The sequence below is a fragment of the Plutella xylostella genome, chromosome 23 (assembly GCF_932276165.1).
Source record: "Plutella xylostella chromosome 23, ilPluXylo3.1, whole genome shotgun sequence".
In the NCBI taxonomy this organism is placed as follows: domain Eukaryota; kingdom Metazoa; phylum Arthropoda; class Insecta; order Lepidoptera; family Plutellidae; genus Plutella; species Plutella xylostella.
Window position 1 is genome coordinate 1,642,716 of NC_064003.1, and position 27,949 is coordinate 1,670,664.

General features: G+C 35.1%; 5 protein-coding genes across 8 annotated transcripts in view; 1 reads left to right on the plus strand and 4 right to left on the minus strand.

Annotated features, from left to right (window-relative positions):
- Positions 1–1,955: 1,955 nt before the first annotated feature.
- Positions 1,956–3,172, minus strand: LOC125490416. Its single transcript, XM_048629589.1, has one exon. It carries the CDS (start codon positions 3,117–3,119, stop codon positions 1,956–1,958), a length of 1,164 nt encoding a protein of 387 aa, XP_048485546.1. The 5' UTR covers positions 3,120–3,172.
- A 500-nt stretch (positions 3,173–3,672) lies between these two features.
- Positions 3,673–4,413, minus strand: LOC125490417. Its single transcript, XM_048629590.1, has one exon. The coding sequence runs from the start codon at positions 4,411–4,413 to the stop codon at positions 3,703–3,705; it is 711 nt and encodes a 236-aa protein (XP_048485547.1). The 3' UTR covers positions 3,673–3,702.
- A 2,824-nt stretch (positions 4,414–7,237) lies between these two features.
- LOC125490418 lies at positions 7,238–7,879 on the minus strand. The gene has a single exon (XM_048629591.1). It carries the CDS (start codon positions 7,877–7,879, stop codon positions 7,238–7,240), a length of 642 nt encoding a protein of 213 aa, XP_048485548.1.
- Positions 7,880–8,830: 951 nt separating this feature from the next.
- Positions 8,831–9,610, minus strand: LOC105398239. Its single transcript, XM_011570300.3, has one exon. It carries the CDS (start codon positions 9,608–9,610, stop codon positions 8,831–8,833), a length of 780 nt encoding a protein of 259 aa, XP_011568602.2.
- A 2,947-nt stretch (positions 9,611–12,557) lies between these two features.
- Positions 12,558–27,949, plus strand: part of LOC105398213 (monocarboxylate transporter 13) — a 44,363-nt gene continuing 28,971 nt past the window's right edge. Inside the window, exons 1-2 of one of the 4 annotated variants that reach the window (XM_048629348.1) lie at positions 12,558–12,718; positions 26,977–27,253. In XM_048629348.1, the coding sequence (XP_048485305.1) occupies positions 12,632–12,718; positions 26,977–27,253 (364 nt within the window). In that variant the 5' untranslated portion in view covers positions 12,558–12,631. Of the gene's footprint in view, positions 12,719–14,753; positions 15,238–20,718; positions 20,876–26,976; positions 27,254–27,949 lie in introns of those variants that run through there. The other 3 variants (XM_048629347.1, XM_048629349.1, XM_048629350.1) reach the window with 3 other exon arrangements.

The window sequence follows — 27,949 nt, forward strand, 5'->3', positions numbered from 1 at the left end:
GGCAAACATGTACGGTCGGTTCCGTACAGGTAGTATTGGACACATTTTCATCGTTCAATTTGCTGCCATGTATTATATGTTTGAGTCGTTCGTTTATTAAATTTAATCTGCTCTTTGTCATACATATGAGAGAACATAATATACACATCTCAAGATCGTGAAAGAAATATGCAGGCCACACTAGAGCCCAATGAAAGCTAGCTGTTAAAAAAAGGCACTCACTAACATGATACAAAGTGTGGCTAATAAATACAATTGAAATAATCATGACATTTTGCTTAAAGCATTGGCAGTAGAAATTATTGTTTGTATTAATATTTAAGAGCGTATCAATCTCTTTGAATGCGACATAAATTTCCAAATTACAATTACAATGAACGAAATGATTTAAGTTAACGAAAATAATGTAACCAACTATGAAGACGATGCTGGGGAAAAATGAGACTTTGTAAACCCAGCTATCGTTTCCGTCGCCGACTTTGTGAATGTTATTGACGATATAAATTGTAATTATTGTGAAGTAAAACGATGTAGCAAACACTCCCAGCAGTTTGAATTTGGTTTTCGTAGGTCCAACCTCTCCGTTAGTCTTGCTGATCCTGCTGACACAAAATAAGCACTCTGCAAATATGGCTGGTTGCATTGCAAAAAAAACATCTTTGATTTTTTTTGCTTTTGATACCTTTGTCCTTCCTATTCGTTTATTGTCATCGTCAACCATGGCAAGAGTTTTCAAAACGGTTAACGTAAACGGTTAACGGTAAAGTTTAAAAATAATGAACACTTGCGTGGATTTTACTCCAGTTGGTTTTAATTTTTCCACTTTCCAATTTGTAAACCCTTGTTTAGTATCAACCAATAACGTTACCGAGTGCCTATTCTGACTTTGAATCATAATCATGAAGATTAATATTCTTTAATACATAAATGATTACTTGCCCCACTGTATTAAATCATACAAATGTACTTATTACTTAATTCAATTAGAGAGTAAATAAATAGCTGACCCAAAAATACTGTCAGCAATTTCTTGTTTGCTTTTATTTATTAAATAATGTTTGCTTTGCATTAAAAACTGTTTTGGTACAATTAGGTAGGTACATAAACAACACATTTTTTTATCGGCATAACGGTACACGCATGTCATGTCATGCATGCCTCATAGTATCGAGGAAAACAGAGATTCCATTTTATTTTTAACACCTTATCCTCGGTAATCCAGACCCACGCTTCCGATTCGGCAACGAAAGTCACATAATACCTTATTAATATTTTTCAAATAAGTTGATTTAGTACCTAGTAAAATTTTGGTGTATATTATTTAAGACCTTCGTAACCAAGTCGCCTGCGGGGTCCGGTCGGAACAATATAAAAGGGTTGTGTAAAAATTCTTACTTGTAAATTCCTACTTCTGACAATCCGGACAGGATGTCCGCCAAGGGCCGTCAGTCTACATTAGCTAGGGGCCTACAAAAGATACACTCACGGGCAATGAAAAAGTTCCACTCATAAAATGCTGACACCAACAGACCAATTTTTTTAAACTTTTAATTTAAAATTTGAACAAAATATTGCCGTTTTTAGTTTTTTATATCCTGATGCTCTATTAAATTTATGTACTTCAATGTTGCAGAAGGCGTCATTAAGCTAACTTTTCTAGTGTAGGAGAATGTTGGTGCTTTTCTCAGTGGAACATTTTCATTGCCCATGAGTGTATTATACAATTTATAGATCTTATCTTAGTACCTACTTACTTTGTTAATATCCGATTATTTTAAGTAATTATGTTATAACTAAATATTTGTTTAAATTAAACAACAGCACTGAACATCAGAATTTTATTGCAATGTAATATTAAAGTTAAATACATGCGCCGTGCAAAATCTTAATTACCTATATCTAAGTAAGATAATACAAACGCTAACATAAGAAAAAAATACGTCAATTTGAAACATTCAAATAAAGTGTGTAATTTGCAGCATAAATATTAAATAAGTGGTACAGAGATTGACAAAATTCAACAACAACCCAACATCGATTCGAAACATTTTATACATAAATATGTGTAATGGCCACACATCTACTAATTCATTAAATGATTTCGCTTCATTGCGAATAGTATCAGGAGTGGTGTAATCTATAATTATCTCATTCAACAAAACTTTTATCTTCTTTTGTGTCCACGGCAACCAGTTACTAACAAGGCAAACAACAACAATAGGATACAATTCTAGAATTATCCAAATAAGTTGGTTTATTAAGGTTATTGTTTTGTAAACATGGATACCTGGTCTGGAGTAATATAAAACTGACCAAATAGAAGTAATAACATAAGAAAATGCACCCATGAAACCAAAAAATATGTTCAAGTTGAAATCGTCATTGATGAGACTGCATAGTTCACCGATTGAGTTGTATACTGTAGCCAGTTCACTTATTTTCAGCTTTTTACTTAGTATAGGGTCAAATCTATTAAATTTAATTCCATTTAATGAAGAATCAGCTTTTCTTAATCGGTGTACATTGATACATTTAGCAATATGTAGGTTTATTATATCTAATCGCTTCTTAATCATAAATATAAGTATACAAAAGAATGCTTTTTCTATATCTTGAAAAAAATATACTCCCCATATGATAGCAAAATTAGCGCTGTCTAGTGTTACCTCGATTATGTGGTAAATGGAATGACTGATAAAAAGTATTATCAAAATAAGAAAATGTTGCCGGCGAGAGGTCCTGTAAAAATCTCTATTAAAATGTATGTTTAAATCCTTATCGATCTTTTTGAATCTTAAATACATTTGCATGTTACGATTACCCGATATGAAATTGTTATTAATAACAAACATAACGTATCCAATTACAATAGTGACAGTTGGTGTGAAGTGCATGTCGTAGATCATATCCAATCCGACATCGTTGCTGTGAATCTCTACTAAAATGTACATAAGTATTATTTGAACTATTACGTAGATTATCCCGAATACCTTGAAATAAATGTTGGCTGTTTTTATTTCTCCTTTGCGTTTAAATAATCTGCCAACAGCAAAGAGGTATTCAATGAACATGACTGGTTGGATGGTGTGAAACACATCGAGGCCGGTAGCGTCTGCCATGGCAGAGTCTCAATATGAACCAAATTTTACTACGAACGTATCAACACCGTAAATTAAATTTCATAAATAATGTACTTAGGTACATCAAACATCTACCTTATGAAAATAAAAAGTGGCCAAGTGCGAGTCAGACTGGCGCATGAAAGGGTCCGTATCATTAACAATAATTAACAGTAATTAGGTATGTACCTACACTAAAAATATCATTGTGAACCGTACATTTAAATTTCAACTCGATATCTCCACGGGATAAAGGGTTTTCCTTGGCAGCCACATGAACGGTTTTAAACTTTTTTAGTACGGAAGTCCAAATAAATGATGCATTAGAGTAATTAATTATATGTGTGGGTCCACCAACGAAATATAACTTTTTATCAATATTATTGTATATCTACTACCAACGTCAAGCAAATTCTATTAATTAGGTACAGTCAGCTGCATAAGTAGCTGTACACTTTTGTATCTTGTCAAACTCACAAACTGCCTATTAAAACATTGTCCGTTTGTTATGTAGCTAGTTTGACAAGGAACAAAAGGTATAAGTACCTACTTATGCAGCTGACCGTACCTACATATACACATTCTAGAATAAATGTTTCATCATTTGAATTGAAACGACCAGGTAGGTTGTGCAGATACTGATAAATTTCAAGATTAGGGTCACGTCTACTGACACCATGTCATATACAATGAACTCCAGAGGCCAAGCATCCGTTAATTCCATGAAGGACTTGGCTTGAGCTCTAACTTCTCTTGTGAGACTGTAGTCCATAATAATCTCATTCAATAAGATTTTAGTCTTCTTTCGAGTGTTTCTAAGTACCTCACATGCAATACTCATAGATGATATAGTGCAGATCCCGCTAAATGTCCAAGTAGCACTAATCACTAGACTACCTGTTACAGATTCACGAAGCTTTCTCGAATAGTAAAGTGTCGTCCAAACCGTAACGACAACATTACTAAATGCGCAAACAAGAGCCATGAACATACTGAAATTAAACACTTTATTCATTAAACTACAGGTTTCACCAATTAAATTGTACATGGCTGCTAACTCCTTTATCTCAACTTTTCTGTTAATTACTGGATTAGAAATGAAACTTACTTTACTAATGGTGAACAGTTTGCACTTTCTGATATCGTGTTTATGATATATTTTTTCTAGAAGATTATTTACTATATCCAATCTAGTCTTTACAATACATAATAATCTGCAGAGAAATACCACTTCTAGATCTTGGAAAAGGTAAAATGGCCAGGTTATGAATCTATTAACTGATTCCCACTCCATCATGCACTCATTAAAATGAAATATAATATGACATGAAAAAAGGACAGACAAAAATAGATAGGAATAAGATCTAGCCCTCCTGTAAAACGATTCGTTCATATTTATGTGAAAATATTTATCAATTACAATTAATATAGACACTATTGAAGCATTGACTTCACTGCATTTGAATGAGGTGATATTAACGACCACTAGGTATTCAAAAATTACCAAGAAACTTGGTATATTGTCTATAATGTTAACCACACCTTGTTCTGTTGAAAGTGTAAAAGAGTTCGAAAACTGAAAAAGTAGGACAATGAAAATGGATGATACTAAAATTCCGACCACTTTCGCTTTGACATCTGCTTTTATAATGTCCTCTCCAATCACTTTGTATCGACACATAGCAAATGCTTTTTCTATGCTCATAATAGGTTGCAGAGTACTTACAACACTTGGTGATATTTTTGGTTTTGATTTTGTATTGGCTTCGTTGTGGGTAACTACGACTTCCATGATGAAAACCACTAGATTTTTTTTTATATTAACACAACAAGTTTTTAAACGTTGAGTTTTTTAAAAACATTTATAAATAATCAATATATTTTGTTGAAAGCCAGCAACGTTCCACGCGCGGTCATGTCAATGAAGTAATTGATTAATTTCTTGGTAGGTACTACCATAAGTTTAAACAGTCCATTAATCTTGTAACTACTTATTGATCATTTAGGCACTATAATCAAATATCAACCATACTGAAATTTAATCCCACTATTGAATCTTTAACAACATGACTGTATGCTCGTTTGTTTTACGGAAATCTCATGAAATTAAATTGAAGTAGAAGTTCAGCTGAATATATAAAGAGGTTTTTCTGCTTAGACGACAGTAATGGTCATTTACGTATTCGTAAAGTGAGAAATCTGTATAATAATGATCATATACGTTGTACACACACTGGAAAACTTCAAGATGAGTTGTAAATCAATAGCGAACATATCGTAGACGTACATTTCCAGCGGCCATGCTTCTACCAACTGCATGAAGGTCTTCGCTTGTGATCTGAAAGCTTTAGGAAAACTTGATTCCATTATAATGTCGTTAACCAAAACTTGCGTTTCTCTTCTGCGCGTTGTGAGTTTGTCACACACGATTCCTAGAAAACAAATAGGCATCATCCCACTGACTATCCAAATTGTCATCATCACTATTGATTCAGAGATATCTTGCTTCTGCCGGTAGTAATATACAGTAGTCCATATTGCAATGACCACGTAAGCGAAGGTCGTTATCAGTGTCATTAAAATCTGATAATTGGATACCCCGTTGATAGAAGTGCAGATTTCACCAATAGCGTCGTACGATATAGCCAAATCTCTTATTGGTATTTTTCTCGTTGAGTCTGTCCGATTTTTCTTTCCTTTGTTCTGTTCTGTTATGGTAAAAATATTTGTATTGTTTTTCTCCTTTATTAACTTTTCCAGGTATTCGTTTATTACACTGAGTCTACTAGCAGTGTTTAGCACCAACATGCAAGATATAAGTACTTCAAGATCTTGATAGAAATAAAGTACCAATTTCAAAATCATAACAAAAATATTATCAGGTGTGAACACACTTTCGAATGAATTACATACTGTGTGAACAAGAAGCAGTAACAACAAAAACGTGATTGCCTGTTTCTTAGCCCTGACGTGAAAGCTTCTATTCATATTGATGTGTAATAATTTGTCGATTTTATCAAACGTTTCAAATATATGTATATTAAATTGGGATTGGAAGTTTATTGCAAAATTGTTATAATAAGCATATTCTATTACAACAATAACACTTGGTATATCATCGACATACTGTAGTAGGTCCATATCCTTATGAAAGTATATTATGTAACAGAACATAAGAAAAATTACAGCAGTAGTGGTAAACACATACAATCTTTGAAAATTGTTCACGGGCACAACTTTACCATCTTGAACACGAAATCTCCAATCGCCCAGTATTTTTCCTAAAATTAAGATCGGATTTAACGCATGGATTAAACCAAACGATTGTTTGTCATCAAGTTTAGGGCCATCTTTACGGTCATTGATAATATTGTTCATATTTGGAACGGTAATTTAATTCCTTTATTCAGTAAGCACAACAATGATGATCCAGTCGTTTCTTTCATGGGCTTCTTCCCAGGAGATATCGACCGCACAACAATAATGTTTTATAACTCTTTCGGCTCTTTCCAGGTTCTTATACAAACAAAGTCTGTTTTTGAGGCTGACAAAGGCTAATTTTTATTCAGTTTTAATATCATGTGTGTGTATGATAAATGAGCTTTTTCTTTATCTACTTTTATTTCAAATTCAATTTATATTTATATATCTGCTTTCATCGCAGTAGATAAGGCTTACTACTTATGATTAATTATTAAGAGTGCTTGAAAATACGTCAGGGTGCAAATGGAGAAATGTGCTTAGGCTTAATTAAGTGGAAAATAATTTATGTATCGGTATGGAATTAAACTTGGATGTTCGTAGACATTCTGTTTTTATTTTTCTAAATTATTTGACAAGTAGGCATATGGGCTAAACAGGGCTAAACCTTATACCTACTGGGTGTTGCAAAAGTGATAAGATACTAATCCGAAAGAGGGGCGACTTTAGGGAGCCAATTTCCATAGGTCTTAGAACAAAATTTGCTCAGATTGACCCCTGAGTCCCCTTTGGCTTACACTTTTGCAATTAATTTTCATTTACATCAAACGTTTTGACTACCTTAAGCTTATAATTTTATTATGATCTTACCACCAAAATATTTTAACAGTCTCAACGGTGACCATTTTTTGTGACCATTAGGTATTAGTAAAGTGAGAAATCTGTATAATAATGATCATATACGTCGTACACACACTGGAAAACTTCAAGATGAGCTGTTTATCAATAGCAAACATATCGTAGACGTACATTTCCAGCGGCCATGCTTCTATCAACTGCATGAACGTCTGCGCTTGTAATCTGAAAGCTTTAGGAAGACTTGATTCCATTATAATTTCGTTGACCAAAACTTGTGTTTCTCTTCTAGTCGTTATGAGTCTGTCACAAACGATTCCTAGAAAACAAATTGGCATCATCCCACTGACTATCCACACTGTGATTGTCGCTATTGTTTCAGATATATCTTGTTTCTGCCGGTATTGATATACAGTGGTCCATATTGCAATGATTACGAAAGAGAAGGTCGTTATTAGTTTCATGAAAATTTCATAGTTTGATACCCCGTTAATAGAACTGCAGATTTCGCCAATAGCATCGTACGTTATAGCCAAATCTCTTATTGGTATTTTTCTTGTTGAGTCGGTTTGATTTTTCCTTACTTTGTTGTGTTCTTTTATGGTAAAAATATATGTATTGTTTTTCTCCTTTGTAAACTTTCCCAAGTGTTCGTTTATTGCACTGAGTCTACTAATAGTGTTTAGAACCAATATGCAAGTCATAATAACCTCAAGATCTTGGTACAAATAAAGGATCAATTTCAAACTCATGACAAAATATACCATCGGGTGTAAACACATATTCGAATGAATGACTTATAGCATGAACTAGAAGCAACGATAAAAAACTGGTGATTGCCTGTTTCTTAGCCCTTTCGTGAAAACTTCTATTCATATTAATGTATAACAATTTGTCAATTTTATCAAAAGTTTCAAATATCTGTATATTGGATTGGGATAGGAAGTTTATTGCAAAATTGTTATAATAAGCATATTCTATCATAACAGTAACGCTTGGTATATCATCGACATACTGTAGTAGGTCCAAATCCTTATGAAAGTACATAACGTAGCTGAACATAAGGAAAATGATAGCAGTCGTAGTCAATACATATAATCTTTGAAAATTGTTAACTGGAACAATTTTACCGGCTTCAACACGAAATCTCCATACGCCCATAATTTTTTCTAAGTTGAAGATCGGATTTAATGCATGGATTAAACCAAACGACTGTTTATTGTCATCAAGTATAGGACCATCTTTGTGATCTTTACGATCATAGGTAAAACTGTTCATTTTTGAAACGTTGATTCCTGAATCCATTACACACTACAATAATGTATTATTTTTTTCCTGGTGCTTATACATACTGTTTGTCTTTTTGAAGGTGATAAAGATCTATATGGTCATAACTCTTATGTACGGTATGATAAATGAGCTTTTTCTTTATCTACTTTTAGGTCAAATTCAATTTATATTTATCTGCTTTCATCGCAACAGATAAAGAGTATGCTTCGTTATTAAAAGTGGTACTCATCTGAAATTATCGTACCAGGCCCAACGAGTGTTTTTAACACAGAATTAATTTGACACATTCATAATGCATGTGAGACCAATGTACGGCCCATCGCTAAATATACGAACCCTTATGTCTAGATTTTGTGATGAAACCCTTAGATTTTAGTGAAGTGAGAAAGCTGTATAATAATGATCATATACGTCGTACACACACTGGAAAACTTCAAGATGAGTTTCAAATCAATAGCGAACATATCGTAGATGTACATTTCCAGCGGCCATGCTTCTATCAACTGCATGAACATCTTAGCCTGTCCTCTCAAAGCTTTGGGTAGACTTGAATCCATTATAATTTCATTGACCAGAACTATAGTGTCTCTTCTCGCCGTCATAAGTCGGTCGCAGACAATCCCTATAGCGACAATAGCCACCATTCCACTTGCTACCCAGACGATAGTCATAACTACTGATGCAGACACGTCTCGATTCAGACGATACTGGTATATCGTAGTCCAGATTGCCATAACCACGTAAAAGAATGTCGTTATCAACGTCATGAAGATCTGGTAATTAGAAACTTGATTGATGGAACTACAGAGTTCTCCGATGGCATCGTAAGTTATAGCCAACTCTTTGAGTGGTATTTTCTTAACCAAATTTAATTTTGTCTGAAGATTCTTCTGACGATTTACTTCAGTTATGGTGAAAACATTGAAGTTTACATTGTTTTGGTCTTTTATAAACTTTTTCAGATACTCATTTACTGCTCTGAGTCTGCTTTTAACATTTAACACCAAGATGCAAAACACAATGACCTCAAAATCTTGATAGAAATATAGTATCCATTTCCAATTCATAACAATAATTGCATCGGGAGTCAGCACATATTCCAATACATTGCAAATGCTGTGTTCAAGGAGCAGCATCAACACCATCGTTACTGCTTGATTTTCAGCCTTTTTGTAATAACTTGTATTCACATTAATGTGTAAAATTTTATCTATTTTATCAAATGTTTCAAAAATGTGGATATGTAGGTGGGATTGAATATTTACGCCAAAATTGTTGTGATACACATATTCAACAATAACAGTCGCTCCCGGAATATCGTCAATGTATGACAGCATGTCGAAATCCATGTGATAGTTTATTATGTAACAGAAAACGAGCATAATGATTGCTGAAGCGGTGAATACATATAATCTTGCAAAAATGTTAGAAGGAACAATTTTATCACCTTTAATACGAAATCTCCAGACCCCGAGTATTTTTTCTACATTCAAGATTGTATTTAGAGCGTGAATCAAACCAAACGAATGTTTGACATCCACTTTAATTTCATCTTTACGAATATCTTTGATTTTGTTCATCGTTGGGCCGATAATTTCTGATTCCAGTTGCAGTACGCACATAAATTTTTCATCCGTTTTACTTGTAAGCACGTTAAAAAAGTTAAACTTACATTTTCATTGGTGTTATCTTGATGTACAATACTGTATGATGGATGTACTTTTGCTTTATCTACTCTCGGATCTGACTCAATTTCATTACAGTGGATAGGCACTAGAATTAATTACCAACGGCTGAAGTGACATAGCGAGTGCTAGCAAATTAATTGTAGAAATGTAGGCTGAAGTAGAAAAAGGTCTAAGTGTTAGGGTGAGGCCACACTTGGATGAACCATCGTTTAGTTCAGTTAATAATTGACACGGTAGAATAGTTATAGCTACCTCATCATCTAAATCTTCTTCATTTCAGATAGACACAATTTACTGGGGGCTGATTGGTGCTATTCACCTGCTTGTATACAAAGTGATCTTATAAGTGTTCCGTTTTTACCGTATAACGTGCTGAACCCTACCGGTGCTAGTAAAACACTAGCCAAGATAATAATAGAAATAATCGACTATGACTATAGCCTTCAGGCACTATAAAGCATTACACTCGTAATGTTTAGCCGAGCCTTTACCGTTATAGATCAACAATGTAATGTACCTACCGACGCGAAAGTTCTATTAATTAATTATAGAAATTATCATCATCCAATCAAAATTGTTGTGGCAGATTCCGTACAAAGGAATCGCTTCTAAAAGTTGTCGTTGTATTTTTTTAGTAGTTCCAACTGATATTAGGTATAGTCACAAAGCCACAATAGAGCAAAGGTTGTTCAGATAGACCCCTGAGTCACCCTCTTTCCGTTAGTTCACTATTTAAGGGACAAACTGTATAAAAAAAAAACAACGTAGATAGTTATCTCAGGTGTGTAGGTGTACATAGTTTGGGAAAATTTCTTTCCATAGTTATGGGAAAACTTATAAATTAACATGAAACCAGACAGCTAATGCCATCTGTAGAATATTACTATAACTATTCAAATATGTTCGCCGTTTGTTGCTTGTACTGTTTCTGGTCTGGCTGATTCAGTTTCCAAGTATTACACTAGATGTCGCGATAGTCAAAATTGAAATAAAATTCTATGATGAAAAGTTTTTCCCATCCCCACGGGTTTTTCCAAACACTTGAGAATTTGGGGTTTAGAAAGATCTTAAATAGGTACCTACACGGCACTGATAAAAGAAAACAATAAATAAATAATTTACACACAAGTTAGGTACCTACAATCATTATGTTCACCACCAGCCAGCAGCCAATCGAATATGGTCAACGGTGACTACTATATTTCCTATAGTTATCAACACTGGAATATTTAAGTCCGTCTCTGATTCATTAGCAACTTTTCTTCCAAACTATACATAATAAGAACCACCAAAGCTCCGGCGCTTAGTAGGGAGGTACTTAAGTAGGTAAGTAGGTACATATATCTACTAGCAGTAGGTACACCTGCGTAAAGCTGGTAGATTGCTCAATGGCCTACCTACCGGAAAAGAGGAAAGACGTCGACTTTTCTTAAAACACGACCTGAACCGAACCTCTAGGCAATCTATTAAGTTAAGTTATAGAGCTTTTTTAGTTGTAAGTAAAAAATCATCGGAACGGAATCAACATCAACACTACATGACTTCAAGACGCTTTGTTATCTCTTATATTATCTCTGGATGCGATCTTACGACTCAACATCAGTTTAAGCACTTCACAATAAGTAGGTGTAAGTATATTTTTTGACCAACATCTCACACACGGCCATCTGTCCCCAAGCTAGGCAGAGCATGTGATATGGGTGTCAACAATATATCTACAAAATTAATTCATAGATAGATATAGGTTATATCAATACAACACAAACATTTTTTGAAAGTTTCAACTGAAGTCATGAATGAATTCAGCCGGGAGTCGAGACATGCGCTGGTAGTATCGACCGCCCCACGCGTAGGGCGCCCCGGCGATGTCGATACTTTGGACATGGGGGGAAATAGAGGTCTGTATGGTAGGGTCACTGCAACGTGCAGGGGGTTAAGAGGAAACCGGCAGGCATTATTTGTTAAAATAAAAAACGAAACAATGCATAACAATAGGCAATTTTTAAGTAAGTAGGTGTTATGTTTTAATGATATCTTAAGAGATTGAATAGATAACTCAATTATTCTCATTCTTGCTGAACAAAAACTAATGAATATTAACTACTAATGTAGGTACTTACTGAAAACTTGGTAACGACTGATAAGCTTTCAAAATGGAATAAGTAAGTAATAAAATTCAGTCACGCACGCGGGCACGCAATTTTCGCAATATTTTCGCTACTTTATATTTCGGCTTGTTCCAATTTTTACATAGCTACAAAGCTAGTTACCCATTTTCATATCACCCAATCCGAATCGAACCTCCAGAACAATCATTAAAACTCCCACAGATATCGATACAGTAGGTTCCCGAGTCTAGTACCTGCAGAGGGGTTTTCTAGGCCGAGCGCGGCAGTGAAAGCGCGAGCGGGGTCGAGGCGGGCGCGTCGCGGCCTGCGGCCAAATTCGGCCAGTTTCGGCCACGACCCTTTGGCCACGATGGGCCAGACCTCGGGGGCCGAGTGCACCCCTGATGACGAAGACGATGAGCCCCGCATCAGGATCAATCCGACGGAATTGTCCCTGGTGAGTTGAAGGGGGTTGATTTGGAGCTTTTAAAAGTTTGCTTTTAGTTTGGGTTTTGGTAATCTTTTTTTTGCGATTGATTGTTGGTTATTATGATTATGGGTAGAGATCATGGAAGTAATAAGTACTTACTAACGGAATAGATAACGTAAGTATATCTTATAAAAAAATGAGTTTTCTACTTACTTATTCAGAAGCTTTCAGAAAAGTTAAGTTACTACTTAGCAAACAAATAATGTAGGTAACTACTGGTAGGTAGGTACCGAAGCCAAAATTTTAGTTATCTAAACTTACATAAGTAGATAAATAATTTTCTTACCTGCTGAAATGCCGATAATGGTTACCAAAATTTAAATTCGCTAGTTTCAAAACCTAAAAATTCTTTGTTAAAAATGGTTAAAAGTTCAGCAAGTAAGTTCAAGTGAATGTTCCCGTGGATAGTTTTTATACAATACATGATAAAATATTAATCCCTAACTCTAAAACTAACTAATATAAAATTAAAATTAAACTATGTTCCCGTTAATCTCATTTTCCATTTCCACTAGGAAATTTAAGCCTCGAATTCACTAGGGCACAAGTTCTGAGACTGTTACAGAACATCTAAGGTGCGTGTTCTCAGAACATTTTGGTAACATGTCGTGATACAGAAGTCGCGCACGCGTCCACACTCTGCAACAGCGGTCGCTAGACCTAGTAAAAAAAATATACTCTATGCGCTAGCTAGACTGATGTCGCAGGAAGTTCTGTCTCGCGAGTCAAAACATGGAACCTGTTCTGCGACACGTAGATGTCGCTGTATAGTCGCGTGCGACGTCGCAGAACAGAGCGCGACGTCGCGGCGACACGTAGACGACATGTGCCTAGACAGGTTCTGCGACAATTTGTCGCCTAGTGAATACGAGGCTTTAATATTTGACATTGCCAAAAAAATATTATCGACCAAAAAGTGGCGCCTAAACATTCCGTTCCGTTTTGTTTTTTTTTTGTTTTGCAGTCCTAATCGCGATATTTTGGCAGATACAATTAAATTAACTTTTTTCAATTTTATTTCTAAAACCTCTTTATAAGAAAAATGTGATATCATAAATAGTTCTGATTCAGAGGAGTAATTAAAATCATGTTTCTTTGTTCTGCCTGAAGACTTCAGTCTGTGTTTGTAGACCTGCATGATGTAAGCCTGAGGGTCTGCCATGAGTTCATGGATCAATATCATAATTAGAATGTCCAAGACTAAACCCCCGCATTCATTGTACTAATCATCAGATTACTTACATACAAACAAGAAAATAAGCTGTTTAAAAAAATACTTAGTTATTTATTATACCTAGCTACTTAGATGATATTTAACATTTGGAAATCATAATCTAAGGGGAGTGAATCAGTTGCATAACTAGGGCATAGACTTATCAGACTAGGCAAACATACATCTATAACAGGTAATCTTATTTTTGGTGTGTCCATGACAAACACTATAGGTACACCTAGAGGTGTCTACTAGTCTTTGTCACCATGGTGTCCCTAAGGATCCATCGAAGGATCAGTCAGGGTCAGGCCGGATGTAGTTAAGTTAAGTAAGTATATATACATATATACATAATATATCTTGTAAGGAACAGGTGATGGTATCTACGTCACTTGATGAGGCCTTTCGTGCATATATCATATTTAGCTAATAAGCATAATAAGCTAGAGAGCCAAGCACCTCAAGAGTGGGGTGATTCTGTCTCCCAAGCTGATGGAAAATGAAAACTGGACCGAAGAGTAGGTACTTATTAACTAACTATGTAACTAAATATTATGTTCAGTTGTTCTAGGTACTTACCCACCCATTCAGGCTAGCTTATAAGTATTTAGAACAAAGGTTCAGTATAAAAATTACTGTGTACGTCTTTAAAAATTCTGTCATCCCACTAAAAAACGTTAAGGAAGGGTTTTTAACCTCCGCCAAAATAGTCTATAATCGCGTCACAGCCCAGCCATTTAATATTCCTCAGCCAACAACCAAACAAAGTGTGGTATTTGTTTGACAGTTGTCGGCTTGATAGCGCACTGAGCGAACGCGAATCGCGACCGCTATTTTTGTTTGTTGGAACGTAAATTTGATGGCCGCATGCGTGTATCGGAACGCAACCCAAACAGCTGTCAAAAAAGTATTTTGAGTTTGAGTTGAGTGAGTGTGGGCAAATTCCTTTTGTTCGCCTTTCTTCCCTGAAACTCTAATCATGGTTGATTGAAACAATTTCTGAAGAAAGCAATTACTTTGAAAATTCTGTGATTCGGTTAATTTGCAAGAAAAATAACCATGGGGCTGTGCAAAATCCATTGGTGTTCAAAGTGAAGTCTTTGTTATTGTTTGAACAAATATTTAACTCGGGGCAAAGTGTAGCTTTCAGTTGTTTCGTTGAGTAGTGATTTCAGTTGTTTACAGTGAGGTATAATAATCAAGAATGTCTAAAGTTTCTTTAAACAATGTGCCTTCGAATCCACGCATCAGTCGTCTACGTACTTATTCCAGGGTAAGCTTCCATTTTATTCCCTTTTTCCATATTTTCGATATGTACTCTGTAGTGTATTACTATTGCATTAATAATTATATTTTCTCAAACTTGTAGCTATACTTACCTGATAATGATTTTGCAAACCCTTTATTCTTTAGGGCTATCATAATATTGGTTTTGAGGTTAGGAGATCTCAACAGTCAGTATTTTACTGCATCCAGGTCAATGTCATATATTTTTTTTGAGGTTATCTGGATAGCCATGTTTTATAGAGGTTTTAGAATATACTAGCTGGGTTACATATACCTATATTTTTAGCTTTATAAAATTTCCAATTGGAATAATTCATTGTCTTTTAATATGTTGGTATAATGTAATCAGTCTTTAGCTTAAAAAAACAGTGAAGTAGATATTGAGAATGGTAGTTTTGTTTATATACTGACATATATTATGGCTGCTAACACACACTGCTGCAAAGGAACTCATTTAATAATCATAAAATTTTACTGTTCTATAATCAAACAACATATTTCATGACAGGATTAAAAGTTTAAACAAATGAAATTAGATACATCAGAATCTGATGTTGCCATGCCAGAACTAAATGTCATTACATTCTGAACATGAGCTGGGTAGGTACTTATGTATGATGCTGTCACTAAGCTCTCAGTTCATGATAATTTTATCATCATTTGCAAATTAATTTGCTTACCACATTATGCTTCAGTTCATTGCACTGAAGTTTTATACATCCACAATGGAAAACAATAAAAAGGAACACTATAAAAATTACAAAACAAACATTCAAATCAGCTTAATCATTTACTTTAGAATTAGTATCCTCAAAAAAAACTAAACAGATATTTCAGATAATAAAGTGCCACCCTTTTCAAGTGCTATATTATTTTATCAGACAAAGATACTAAAGAAACAATCTCTAGATGCATTCTCATCATCTAGTATTGCAATGTTTCAGAGAAAGGTTCATATTAAAGGATACACTGACCGTTAATAATTGCAAGAGGCAATGTATCCAAAATGAGGATGCGGCATCTGCCAATCAGCATCCAGTTTGATCCAGTAGATGGTGGAATCATTTGACATAGTTTCTAGTTTGATAATTACGCACACCGGACCATCCATGTATTGTCCGACTCATTCATTATCTATGTTCAGTTCAGTTATTGTTAACTACACTTGCACAATGCCTAGTACGGGATTGCATAGTTTGTGTTCCTTGCATACATAATATATAGTTCCTATATGAATGTAGGGATGTACCATCCAAAAATAAGTTGTTTAAACTCTACTTCTTATTATTGTGTTGCTGACATTTGCAAGAGCTTCAGTAGGTTTGCCACCATGGTGAAAGGATCCTACATATAAAGTACTATAGACAGGATGAGTCATCCACATCCACAACACTAAACTACTTCTTTACGTGACACCACTTCCATAAATATATTGTGGGCCCGCAATTTCATGAACAATTTCATAATCATCTCGGGCTTGTTGTGTGACATCACAATTGGTGCTAAATGAGGAGTGGCCGGCCAATTTATCACTGGATGAGAACATTGTCTGCATAGCCAATGGTCTATGATACTTCAATTATAAAACAAAAATGTTTTTAAAGTAGTATCTTAGATTCTTACATGTCTTCTTCTTTAGATCTTAGGTACCTTTCAGTATATTTAAAACTCCATCAGAATCTGTAGGTTACCTTTTTCCGTTGTACCTACCTAAATTTTTTTTGCCCGTTGCAAGGATGATTCTCTTCATCAATCATCATGTCATCCCATCAATATTGAAAGGTACAAAAATTTTAGTTTTATTTACAAAGTACATACTTATAAATAGCCGTTTATTTATGCAACTTAATTAGGTATGTGCCAGTAGGTAAGTATAAAATGTTTTTATCATGCCACCTAATTGATCGGATTAGCAACACTATCAAACTACTTAAAATATCTTTGATAACATATCTTTCAGTTATTTGTCCACAAATATCACGAAGTGAGATCATGATAATGTTTTGAAATCGCACTTACTTTGTATCTATAAAATTAAATGTGTGTTGCCATTGACACATTTAACAAATGTGGTTTCAATCTTCGTACGTACATAACCTTTTTAATATTTTTCAGTTTTCAATGAAAAAGAAGCCAAGATTTTAAAACATTTACAAATATTTGGTAAATTTACTGGATGAAAAAATAATAAGTAGTTGTATAAATATTTATGAAACTTATTTGTACCCACTGAAAAAGGATCAATTTCCACTTCATCGATCAATGGCAATGGACATCACATCAATATTGGTAATACGAGGATCCTGTGTCCATGTATGGCCCCATGTGTAGTCTTTAGCTCTAATCTATCTAGAAATTAAGTTCAAATTCCGTTGGGGAATAGGAAATGGTGTATTTAATTATTAAGATCCTTATCGAGAGTCGTGGAAATAGTGTCATTGACCTTGTCTCGTGGAAATAGTTTCAAGGATTTATTTGTTCCTTGACAAAGGCAGTATATTATTGGCATTGACTGAGTTAAATCAATGATTGCGCGTGCTACCAATACATTCGTATGATTGATGATGACGTAACGAAAATGCTTAAATGCCGAAATGAGTAAATGTACCGGTAATATGGTATAACTGTTCATATAAATTCTGTTAATGGTTGAGTTATTTAATCCATAATTCCATACCAAATGTTTCGTCTGAGTGAAAAGAAGAACTATTGAACTACCTTCTTTTTAAATGTGTCCAATAATAAAATCAATAAAGTATATTGGTTTCACTTTGAGCTGCAGACGAGCCAACCAAAAACCTTCAAAAACACATTAATAATTTCATCAACCTCATACGCATAATGGCCCACCTTAGAGGCTAAATGCGGAAAATTAGCTCGCCATGATAGATATATAGATTCATCAACCTCATAACACCTTTATAATATTTAGCTTGGGGTTAAAATATAAACATGCAGGTTTCGGAACAAGTGGGCTACAACTATAGGGTTTCATGAAATTATTCCGTCACGTGCGACGACCGTACCAGGGGGGTCACTCTATATGACCAAAAACTAAATTTCGGAGAGCTGCTGGGCGAGCCACGACTCTATCCCGAACGTGCCAATTGCACGACAGCTCGTATGTTCGTTTTTCGTCACTGTAGAGTAACCCTCCAGACATTTTTATTGCGCTGAAGTATTGATAAAGCGAAATTAGAGCAAAATACGAACGCCCCGTTTTACTTAAACTTTATTTGGAAGTGCTATTTTCTATTCTAGGTCTTTGTCCAGAAGTGGGCCATTATTGATTAGTGATGAAAGTATTTTATAGCCCGTAGAGCTTAGATGGGAAACTACTAGCCACTACCAAGCTGGTGAAAATTCTGAGGAAACAGGCATTATCATGTCCATCAGTGTAGGTCTAGCTATATGAATTTTATGTTATTCTATCCTCCCCCTTTTAACCCGGCACCTATGCCATAGATAAAAAATTAGTTACTATGCTTTGATGACCAAATATAGGTACCTTTCCTATCCACTCAAAAACAAGATAAGATTACCTTCTGAGACTTCCGAAATGAGATTGAAATCTGTTATGATGGTTGCTATGATTATGTATTATATTATTCGTATATTTATGTATCTACCTAATTTTCCGTTCAGTTACGGATATGATATTACAGTACGACTTAGTAATCATAAAATACAGTTTAAACTTTATTTTGGTTATCATAGCATTAGCTAACTTGCACATACTATCGTGTTCAACCTGGTACGATGGATAGTATGATGCGGACAACCCCTCTCCTTTCATATTTTTAATTTGCATGTTTATAAAGAAACAAAATACTATCACGGTAAAAAAAACACAAATGATAGGTCACGTTCAAGTTGCCTAGTTGAGTTGTATACTCCAACGCTATCGTCCTTAATAGTGCAACACCTCAGAGGTATGTAAACACGTGTCATTTTAATCACAAATGAGTGTTCTACATAATTGTTTATTATTAAATTATTATTGCCTATTGTCTGAGCTATTTAATCGTAATAGGATTTATCATAAAATGCTCTCGGAGAATATGCTATACTTACAGGGTTTCGCATTTATTTTTATTTAAAACCGAAAGTGGTTACATCAAGTAGTCATTTAGAAGCAGCCTGTATGAACACGAAGTCACGCCCATATCGTATTAAAATCGAAAAAAAACATAAATTTTCGTTAGCAACGCGAGATATTGATACGTTTATTATAATCGAATCAATATTCGTTATCGATTGTCGGATAAGATTAAGATTAAAAAGTCATAATGATGTACCTACTTGTTACAGTAAAGTGCAATTAATAGTCAATAAATGAAAATATAAGGCCTTGGTCTCCTATTTACTCCGTAGGTCGCGTCAAGTGTCACCGCCGTAGGCCGCGTCGCGATGCTCATACATCTACGCGCCAAACGTCGGCGTGTGAGGGAGACCGCATCAGTACATTTCTATAGTGAGCATCGTGACGCGGCCTACGGCGTGACGCTGGACGCGACCTACGGCGTAAATAGGAGACCAAGGCCTAAGAAAAACAACGCTTATGTCTAGAACTAGACTAGTCTATGAACTACATTTAAATATATCTGGTCTGGCTGTGACATAGAGCATATTATTGTAACATGGCAGCAATAGCGGATACCTTTATGGTATTTTTATTTACGTACGTTTTATGCTCTCACATACATTAGGCTTTTTATTAAAACAGCGTTTAGTAAAACCTAAACAATATTTTCAACAGTATGTATATATATACCTATCACCTGCAGCTGAAGGTAGAAGTAGGCGACTGACTGGCAGCCTTGGCTCGGCACGTGGGGTGGTTGGTCCGTGCTTACTGCATACATCACGCGTTTATAAGCATCTACTTGCCTCCACCACGACAATGAAAAACAAAACACTGTCGGGAAAACAAAACTACTGTTACTTACACCAACTCTAAAATGCAGAATTCGTTTAAATTTTTACTATGTTTCATAAGGATATTTAAGATTTCTTCATCCTCCATCTCTTTCTTCTTCCGTCTCGTTTCTTGTGTGTATCATTTCGGCATTCAGCTACCGTTCGGTGGTATATTTATTACGTTGCTGATTCCATTACAGCTCCGGAAAGATTCCTGATTGATACAAGCGATGTAATTTTGAGGAGCGTTGGCATCGAAGCAACATGATTATAGTACGATAGCTTATAGCTGAGTCTTTTTCTCCTATAGTCTGTAATCTGTATCACAATCATTAGTATCATTTATCATTAGCTAAGCACATAATATATTGGACTCTCATAATGAATGTCCTTGATATCGACGTTCACCTAATTAGCAGCAGAACCCAAAATGCAACACACATTACTGATCCAAATTATACCTGATTACCATCGATAAGTGAACAATAATCTTTAAAATACTACTTATCTAAGTACCATTTGTGCGTAGACTATGTACCTAAAGTTTAGGTACTAGTGGCATTATCTGGGTGGTTGCTACAGGGCTCGGGTGATAAGTGGCTGGTCTTATCAAGTTATCGTTTTTAGATTTTTGCAATCAGTGTTGATAGAAGTGCAATTACTGTCGGTGCTTTGTGGGTTTTATTTTAAAACGTGTAAAAATGGTGAGTTTTCTGGGTTTTTTCTTCGGAATTATTAGGTTGAGGAATGATGCGTTGAAAAGGATATTTACATCATATTTTATTGAAACGACCATTATTTTTATCATCCTATTAAAACACGCACTTTCAAAATAATAACATATCCCACTGGTCAAAAAAGGTCTCCCTGTATCTTACACTCACATCGAAATGATTTACGGGCTTCCCCACTTCACTCGATTCAAAATAACTTCAGTTCGTTCGTTTGTTTCTTTTTTTTGTAGACTTTATTGGTTCGATTGATTTGTTGCTATATTTTAGATCTCCATGAAGTTTGATTCAAATCTTATTATGACAGCCATAACTTCTTACATAATTTGGCAATATTATAAATCGATATCTCCTCTACCCTCCACCTTTACAAGTAGTTAATGTATCACTTTTGTGTAGCATTTTATGAAAAGGATGATTTGCTATATTCTCGATAGGTAAATTGGGCGATCTTCCGTTTTCAATGGAACTGCGATGGACAAACTCGTCCAATTGGACGGGTCGTGCCTCATACAGACTTCACGAATAATAAGTGTAATATCGTCGCAAATGTAACGTGATAGTGTTGTTTTTTGGCAATTTTTATCCGTCATAGAAAAACTGCCGTGTATATTGACGATTCGCGTGCAAAGTATAGCAATTGTGCTCCTAATCAATTAGTGTCAATAAAGATCACGTGTCTCCATCCGATTCTGCTTGCGGAGACATCCATCATGGAACAAATCAGTTTATAATCACAACGTGGGCAAATATGTCAGTGCGTGAACGATGGGAGATGGGAAATGTCTGGGATGGGAAATCTAGATAGCGGTGGAGAGATTTTCAGTTCATGTGTTTAGAAATTTTGAATAAGATAATTACTTTAGGTATCAGTATACTAATATGAAGGGTATTAAGGCCATAATATATAGTAATATGTACCCATAAGAAAAAAATCAAAAAGCTCAAGCAGTTATATTTTTTTATGTTTCAAAAAGCTCCTGGAGCGAAAAGAAACCAAGGTGAAGTGTAATTTGAAGCATCCTTACAATTTCTCCCCAATGTACGACTGTGACGCTTTCCTCGTCTTAGAAATGGTTTACGTTATTGATATTTATTGATTAACCAAGTTATTTTTGTTAAAATACGAGGTAATCCTGGGAATTATTTTGAATTGAGTTATTTTACTGACAATAAGCCTTGATTGAAAGGGAGTTTTCTACAGTATAGGTACATAATACTCAGACTATTTATTCAGTTTCTTTAAATAATATATTTAAATAAACATTACTTATAATTACTAGATTAATAATCAATTTGATATGTATTTTTAAATATGGTTTAATTATTTTAACACCTTTATATTACCTCCTTATTCCTACAGCTAGGTTTACGGTATGTTTTACATGATATAAAGTGAAATGATACTACCGTGTGAGAGACAAACTGGCACAAGGTTAATTCAGGGAGCTTCGTCTTAATTAGGATGTACAAGATTAACTTGATGTAAAACACAATTTGGACTAATGACTCGTACGACACGGCAGACGGCACTGCAAAAATAAAACGGTAAAAAACAAAGAAAATCACTTTTGCTTTTCGTACGGGGTAAAATACAGCAAACAGCGGTTATGTTTAAAACAACTGGACATATTTTATTTATTTATTTTAGTAATAAAAAAATATAAAATAGTCATCTGCTACATCAACAACTCTTAAAAGTTTCACAAAGATACTTACCTCGTGTGTTGTATCATAAAGCAACCATTATCCCACCTTTAGTGCTATAACACTAACTAGGTGAACCTTTGTATTGCAGAAGTTTTCTAACTTACGAACTTTCCCGACACATTGAGGTCGGGATTAGAGCAAGTCGGCCATCCCCGGCGGTGTAAACTTTCTCGAAGGTTTCCCACTTTTTAAGTTTCCAAGGCTTTGTACAAATGCTCTTTTAAAGCAGTTATAAGTTAATTAGAGCCAAAACGCCAAAAACTGCTGGCTCGAGAACTTGTTTTGACAACGAATTTCGGATTCAAATTGTATTGAATTTGACACTAATTACATCGTAAATGTTACTTCGTTTTGACTACCTAGGGCGCCTGTGTGAAAATTAAATTAACTTCTAGAACTAAGTACTAGGTCATTGGTGCAAGGGATAAAAAACCGGCCAAGTGCGAGTCGGGCTCGCGCACAAAGGGTTCCGTAGCAGCAAATATAATAAACTTATTATGTAAATTACAGTTAAATCAACCTATCTCAAAAACTATAAGAGATACTTTGATCAAACCAAAAATCGTTGAAAGAGTTAATTAGCATGCATCACCTCTATTTTTTTTAGAATTTTATACCCCGTAGTTATAAAAATAGAGGGGGGGGGACATACTTTTTACGACTTTGAGAGCTGATATCTCAAAAACCGTTCACTTTGAGAAAAATGTTTTTTAGAAAACTTTATATCATTTTAAAAGACCTTTCCATTGATACCCCACACGGGTATGTACATCGAAAAAAAAAATTTCATCCCTCAGTTACATGTATGGGGGGCCCCACCCCCAATTCTTTTTTTTACTATTTAGTGTCATATTTTTGTAGCGGTTCATACAACACATATTCCCATCAAATTTCATCACTGTAGTACTTATAGTTTCCGAGTAAATCGGCTGTGACAGACGGACAGACGGACAGACGGACAGACGGACATGACGAAACTATAAGGGTTCCGTTTTTGCCATTTTGGCTACGGAACCCTAAAAAGGGATTGTCACTTATTGAAAAACGCTTTTAAAAAGTGAGAGTTTATGATTTTTCGTCTTTTATGTTGTGTTAATTCATACTTATTTGTGGGGTATACCATTTTTCATTCGCTGCTACAAAAACGGTCGTATTTGTCGTAGTAGCGCGAGTTTTCCATTAAGAATGTCTTTAATCACGGCGCTATCTGTGTTTCCCGGCGAGTCTCCGTCCATTTTTACCGCATTCGCGACTGCAGCTAATGTAAAATTCAAACATTTTGAGGGTCAACCGAAGCTTCCTAGTTGAAGGTACCTAGATACCTAGGCTAAAGGTAGAGCCTTCTATATTTTCCGCGTTGATAAATGTACTTCAGTCAGGAAGAATAGAATTGATAAAATTTATGAGGTACTTTAATTGACGTGCCATGGTACAATCTGTCATTTATTGCTGCCAACATTTAAGTTGTGCATTGCGCCTTTATTGAGTCTGTTCCATACTCCTTAGTAAGCAATTTACCGATTAATAATGGAGCTGTAATAACAATTATTGTAAGTCATTAAATTATTATAAATTGCTGCTGTATGAAATTAATTCTACAACATATTATTATGTTATAGTTATAACGTGCATGATTTATTTATGACTGAGCAATGGATTATTTATTTACCCTTTGTATTGTATTGGCCTAGCTAAAGTTGTCGACAAATTGAACACATTACAATACATGCGTACGAGATCACGATCACAAGCGGAAAAGTGATTAAAATTACTTACCAACAGTATTACGCTGATACAATATTAAGGTAGCTAGGTACAGTCAGCTAAAGAGATAGGTCATGTGGGCCACTCCAGTGCAAACACTTTAATTTAATGATCCAAAAAATAGAGACTGTTTGAAAGTATCGTTAAAATATTATTTCATTCATCTATCTTCCATGAGTCTCAGGATTGACCTGTATGCTCTAGAGCGGCATACATATTTCTTTTGCTGACTGTATACTCTACTATGTGGATGTACAACAATAGTCTATGGCAGGTAGGTCGATGTAAAAACTCAAGCACAAGGTCAGTCACGCAGCTTCCTCCGCGAGGATAACGGAACGCAAAAGAAAATTAAATTACGAACGCAGCCGTAGGATTAAAAAAAAATCTTTTGACGTAGGTTTAGGAGGGAATTTTACTTGAATTGATTATTTTATAAATCAACTTGAAATACTTATTCGATTATTTTAATTTACGTCTAACTAGATTGATTCGTTATTTATATGATTGGATCACTTTGAAAATTTACAGCATTAATTAACTTAATATCGAGTTGTGATATTTATTTGTTTTTAAATGTTTCCTCTAATTTTATCAAATATGTACTAACTTAAATAAAACCAAATAGTGCATTTTTCTGCATACTAAACTTTCTTTCAGTAAGAACGGCATTTGATTCAGAGAACCATTGTACTGAAATAACTACTCATTACTTGATAGTATTAATAGTAAAATTAGAAGTCTCAAACGATGATCCATCAGGAATTAGGTCAATATCCATACTCCATTTCATTTCCGTATCCGAATATTTGGGGCAAATATGTAACTTAGTTATTCGGTAGATATAAAGAAGCTATTATTTTTATTACTACAATGAAAGTTGATTCGGTGATATTAAATTTGATTTCCTGTACGGCGTTGTTACTATAAATAAACTTGTGATACTGTCATAAAACGCTCGACCTATTGTTCACCTAAAAATTTTAGGTTTTTTTAGGCTAAAATGTACCTCTGTGTACTTAAAAAAAAAACTTACATTTGTTTAGCCTTTGGGATTAGAGTCGCGTGAGCATAAATACCTACCTAATATATTATAATAAAGTAAGTTTTATACATTAGATTAATTACCAATAAGTGTAACAACAATCTGAAAAAATATTTATTAACTAAAAACCATCGGGTTTCATAAAAAAATGTTTAGGCGTTCATAAGTTAGGCTCATTGTTTGAAGTCCAGTTCTAAAACCAAATATCAAAAAGTTTCAATGTCGAATAACCGAGTATTTTTCCGTTACAAGTAATGACTCATTTTTGTTTACTAACAACCATTGCCGTTTGTTTTTGTGTATGCTGCGTAAAAAGTTATTGTTTACACTAATTTAGTTTTCAATAGTATTGCTTAACTTTGCTAAGTGGATTAAAATTCTATACGTACCTTAATTTACATTTTATTGATATTAGGTATTAAACAAGAATAAGGGGCATCCTGGAACTATGTATTTGTATACATAGTGCCAGGATGCCCCTTATTATTTATATGTGCAATGCTGGATATATCCAACAAGCCTATAGGCTTCACTCAAGGGAGACCTCTGAAACAAGACAGACTCGAGCATAATCATATTATACTGCTACTACGTAAACTTGTTCCAAAACATGTTCCTATATTCCATCCCAACTCCAACGTTGTAGCTCTCAATTAAACCAATACTAAATTAAAATACAAATGACTGGCCTAATTCTTTTATCCCGCAAAGCTGACGCCATACTTCGTTGCTCATAAAGTATTAAGTATAGTGAAGTGCCCCTCGGTAATCTTACGATTATGACGGCGTTGTCGTTAACAGTTATTGCTCGGCAACGATCAAGAAGAATTGGGCAGTAACGCGTTAAAAATATGCATAACGTAACGATTTATTGTATTGACGCGCGGAAATTTACGATATGTTAATTTTTATGTCACTCGTTAAATATGATGTTGTCTTTTGTTTTTTTGTGCCTTCTGTACGGTTGTTCTAAGATAAGGTTATTCTATTTAAATTAAATTAAAATTTGAACAAAGTAGGTACTTTATGGAAGCGTTATTCCATAGGCATAGCATAGCACCGTAGATTATATAAAATCACTTGAATATGACATAGGTATTAAATATGAATGAAACTGTATAAGTTAAGTACGTAACTAGTAATTTTACTTAATATGTATAAGTAATTAATTGATTCTGCATACTATCTTTATTATACAGAAAATACATGTCGTTAACCGTAACCCAATTATGTTAGCCCATTAACTGAAATTAAGTTATTACCAGCCTAATTAATTAGCTTTATGGCATGAGCATAACTGATACATTTACTACGTAATCATTTTCTTGCTTATGGTTAGACGGGATAAATAAAGACGATCACTCAAAAAATAATGCCTAGGTAAAACCAAAACATGTAATTAAGTATTTATAATGAAACTCCAAATAACAATGATACTTTATGTAGTCCGCGCCCATCCTATCCCCAACTTCCTTTTACCCAACCAAAACTGACCTTACCAACAACCGACCAATCACTATCCAACAACAACCAACCAATCTCCTTCCTTCCACAGACGGAGTCGGAGACATCATGCGAGGAAGCCGCCCGTCTCACTGTAGAACAGCAAGAAGAAGAAGATGACGGCTACGACTACCACGAGATCCCCCCTCCCCCGGACGGGGGGTACGGCTGGGTCGTCGTCTTCGCCTCCTTCATGTGCAACCTGGTGGTGGACGGCATCGCCTACACCTTCGGCATCTTCCTGCCAGAACTGGTGGAGTACTTCGGGGAAGGGAAGGGCACGGTCGCATGGGTCGGCAGTCTGCTGTCCGGAGTTTATTTGGCTGCTGGTGAGTGTTTTGGTTTTGGGGTTGGTTTATATGTGTCATCGTAGCTACATCTGGGGCTCTATCGTGAAGTCAAAAATAAGTAATTAGTGTTAATTTCAATACAATTTGAATTCGAAAATCGCCGTCAAAATAAGTTCTCGATAGGCCGATTTGAATCGGCGTTTCTTGGTTTGGAAGGTGAATTGGTTGGTAGTGTTCGTAACCATGGCTGGGCAAAATTGGTACAAGGTTTCTAAATTTCAGGAGCCTCGAAATTTTTACGGTTCCCATGAATGGCAGTCATACCCGTTGAGGTGAATCCGTATACCCTCGGGATCTTTCTACCCCATAACATACTTTTTGGGGAGCCAAGGGACACATGTAAAGAACCCAAAAACACTTACCAGCAGCCAAACAACCTCCGCAGGGCACGCTCCCGCTGATCGCTCGAGTTTGTTTGGCTGCTGGGTAAGTGTTCTATGTGTTTTACATGTCGACGGTGGATAAGAAGGTTAACTTAAGGTAAGCGCCTACCTTTCGGCATCGCACGATGCAGTACGCAACGGACGTATTGCATTCAGTATTTCTTTTATGGAAATTCACACCTACAGGTCGTCCCATAAATTTATGAGAATCCTTTTAGTTCGATATGTACGATACCGATAGTTTGACGCTTACCTCTAAGCTTAAACTTCCTTTCCACCGTCGATGTGTATT

Excerpts from the sequence above, each read along its gene's own strand:
- LOC125490416 (XM_048629589.1), bottom strand. The coding sequence starts at position 3,119 with ATGGCAGACGCTACCGGCCTCGATGTGTTTCACACCATCCAACCAGTC.
- LOC125490417 (XM_048629590.1), bottom strand. The coding sequence starts at position 4,413 with ATGGAGTGGGAATCAGTTAATAGATTCATAACCTGGCCATTTTACCTT.
- LOC105398239 (XM_011570300.3), bottom strand. The coding sequence starts at position 9,610 with ATGGTGTTGATGCTGCTCCTTGAACACAGCATTTGCAATGTATTGGAA.
- LOC125490418 (XM_048629591.1), bottom strand. The coding sequence starts at position 7,879 with ATGACTTGCATATTGGTTCTAAACACTATTAGTAGACTCAGTGCAATA.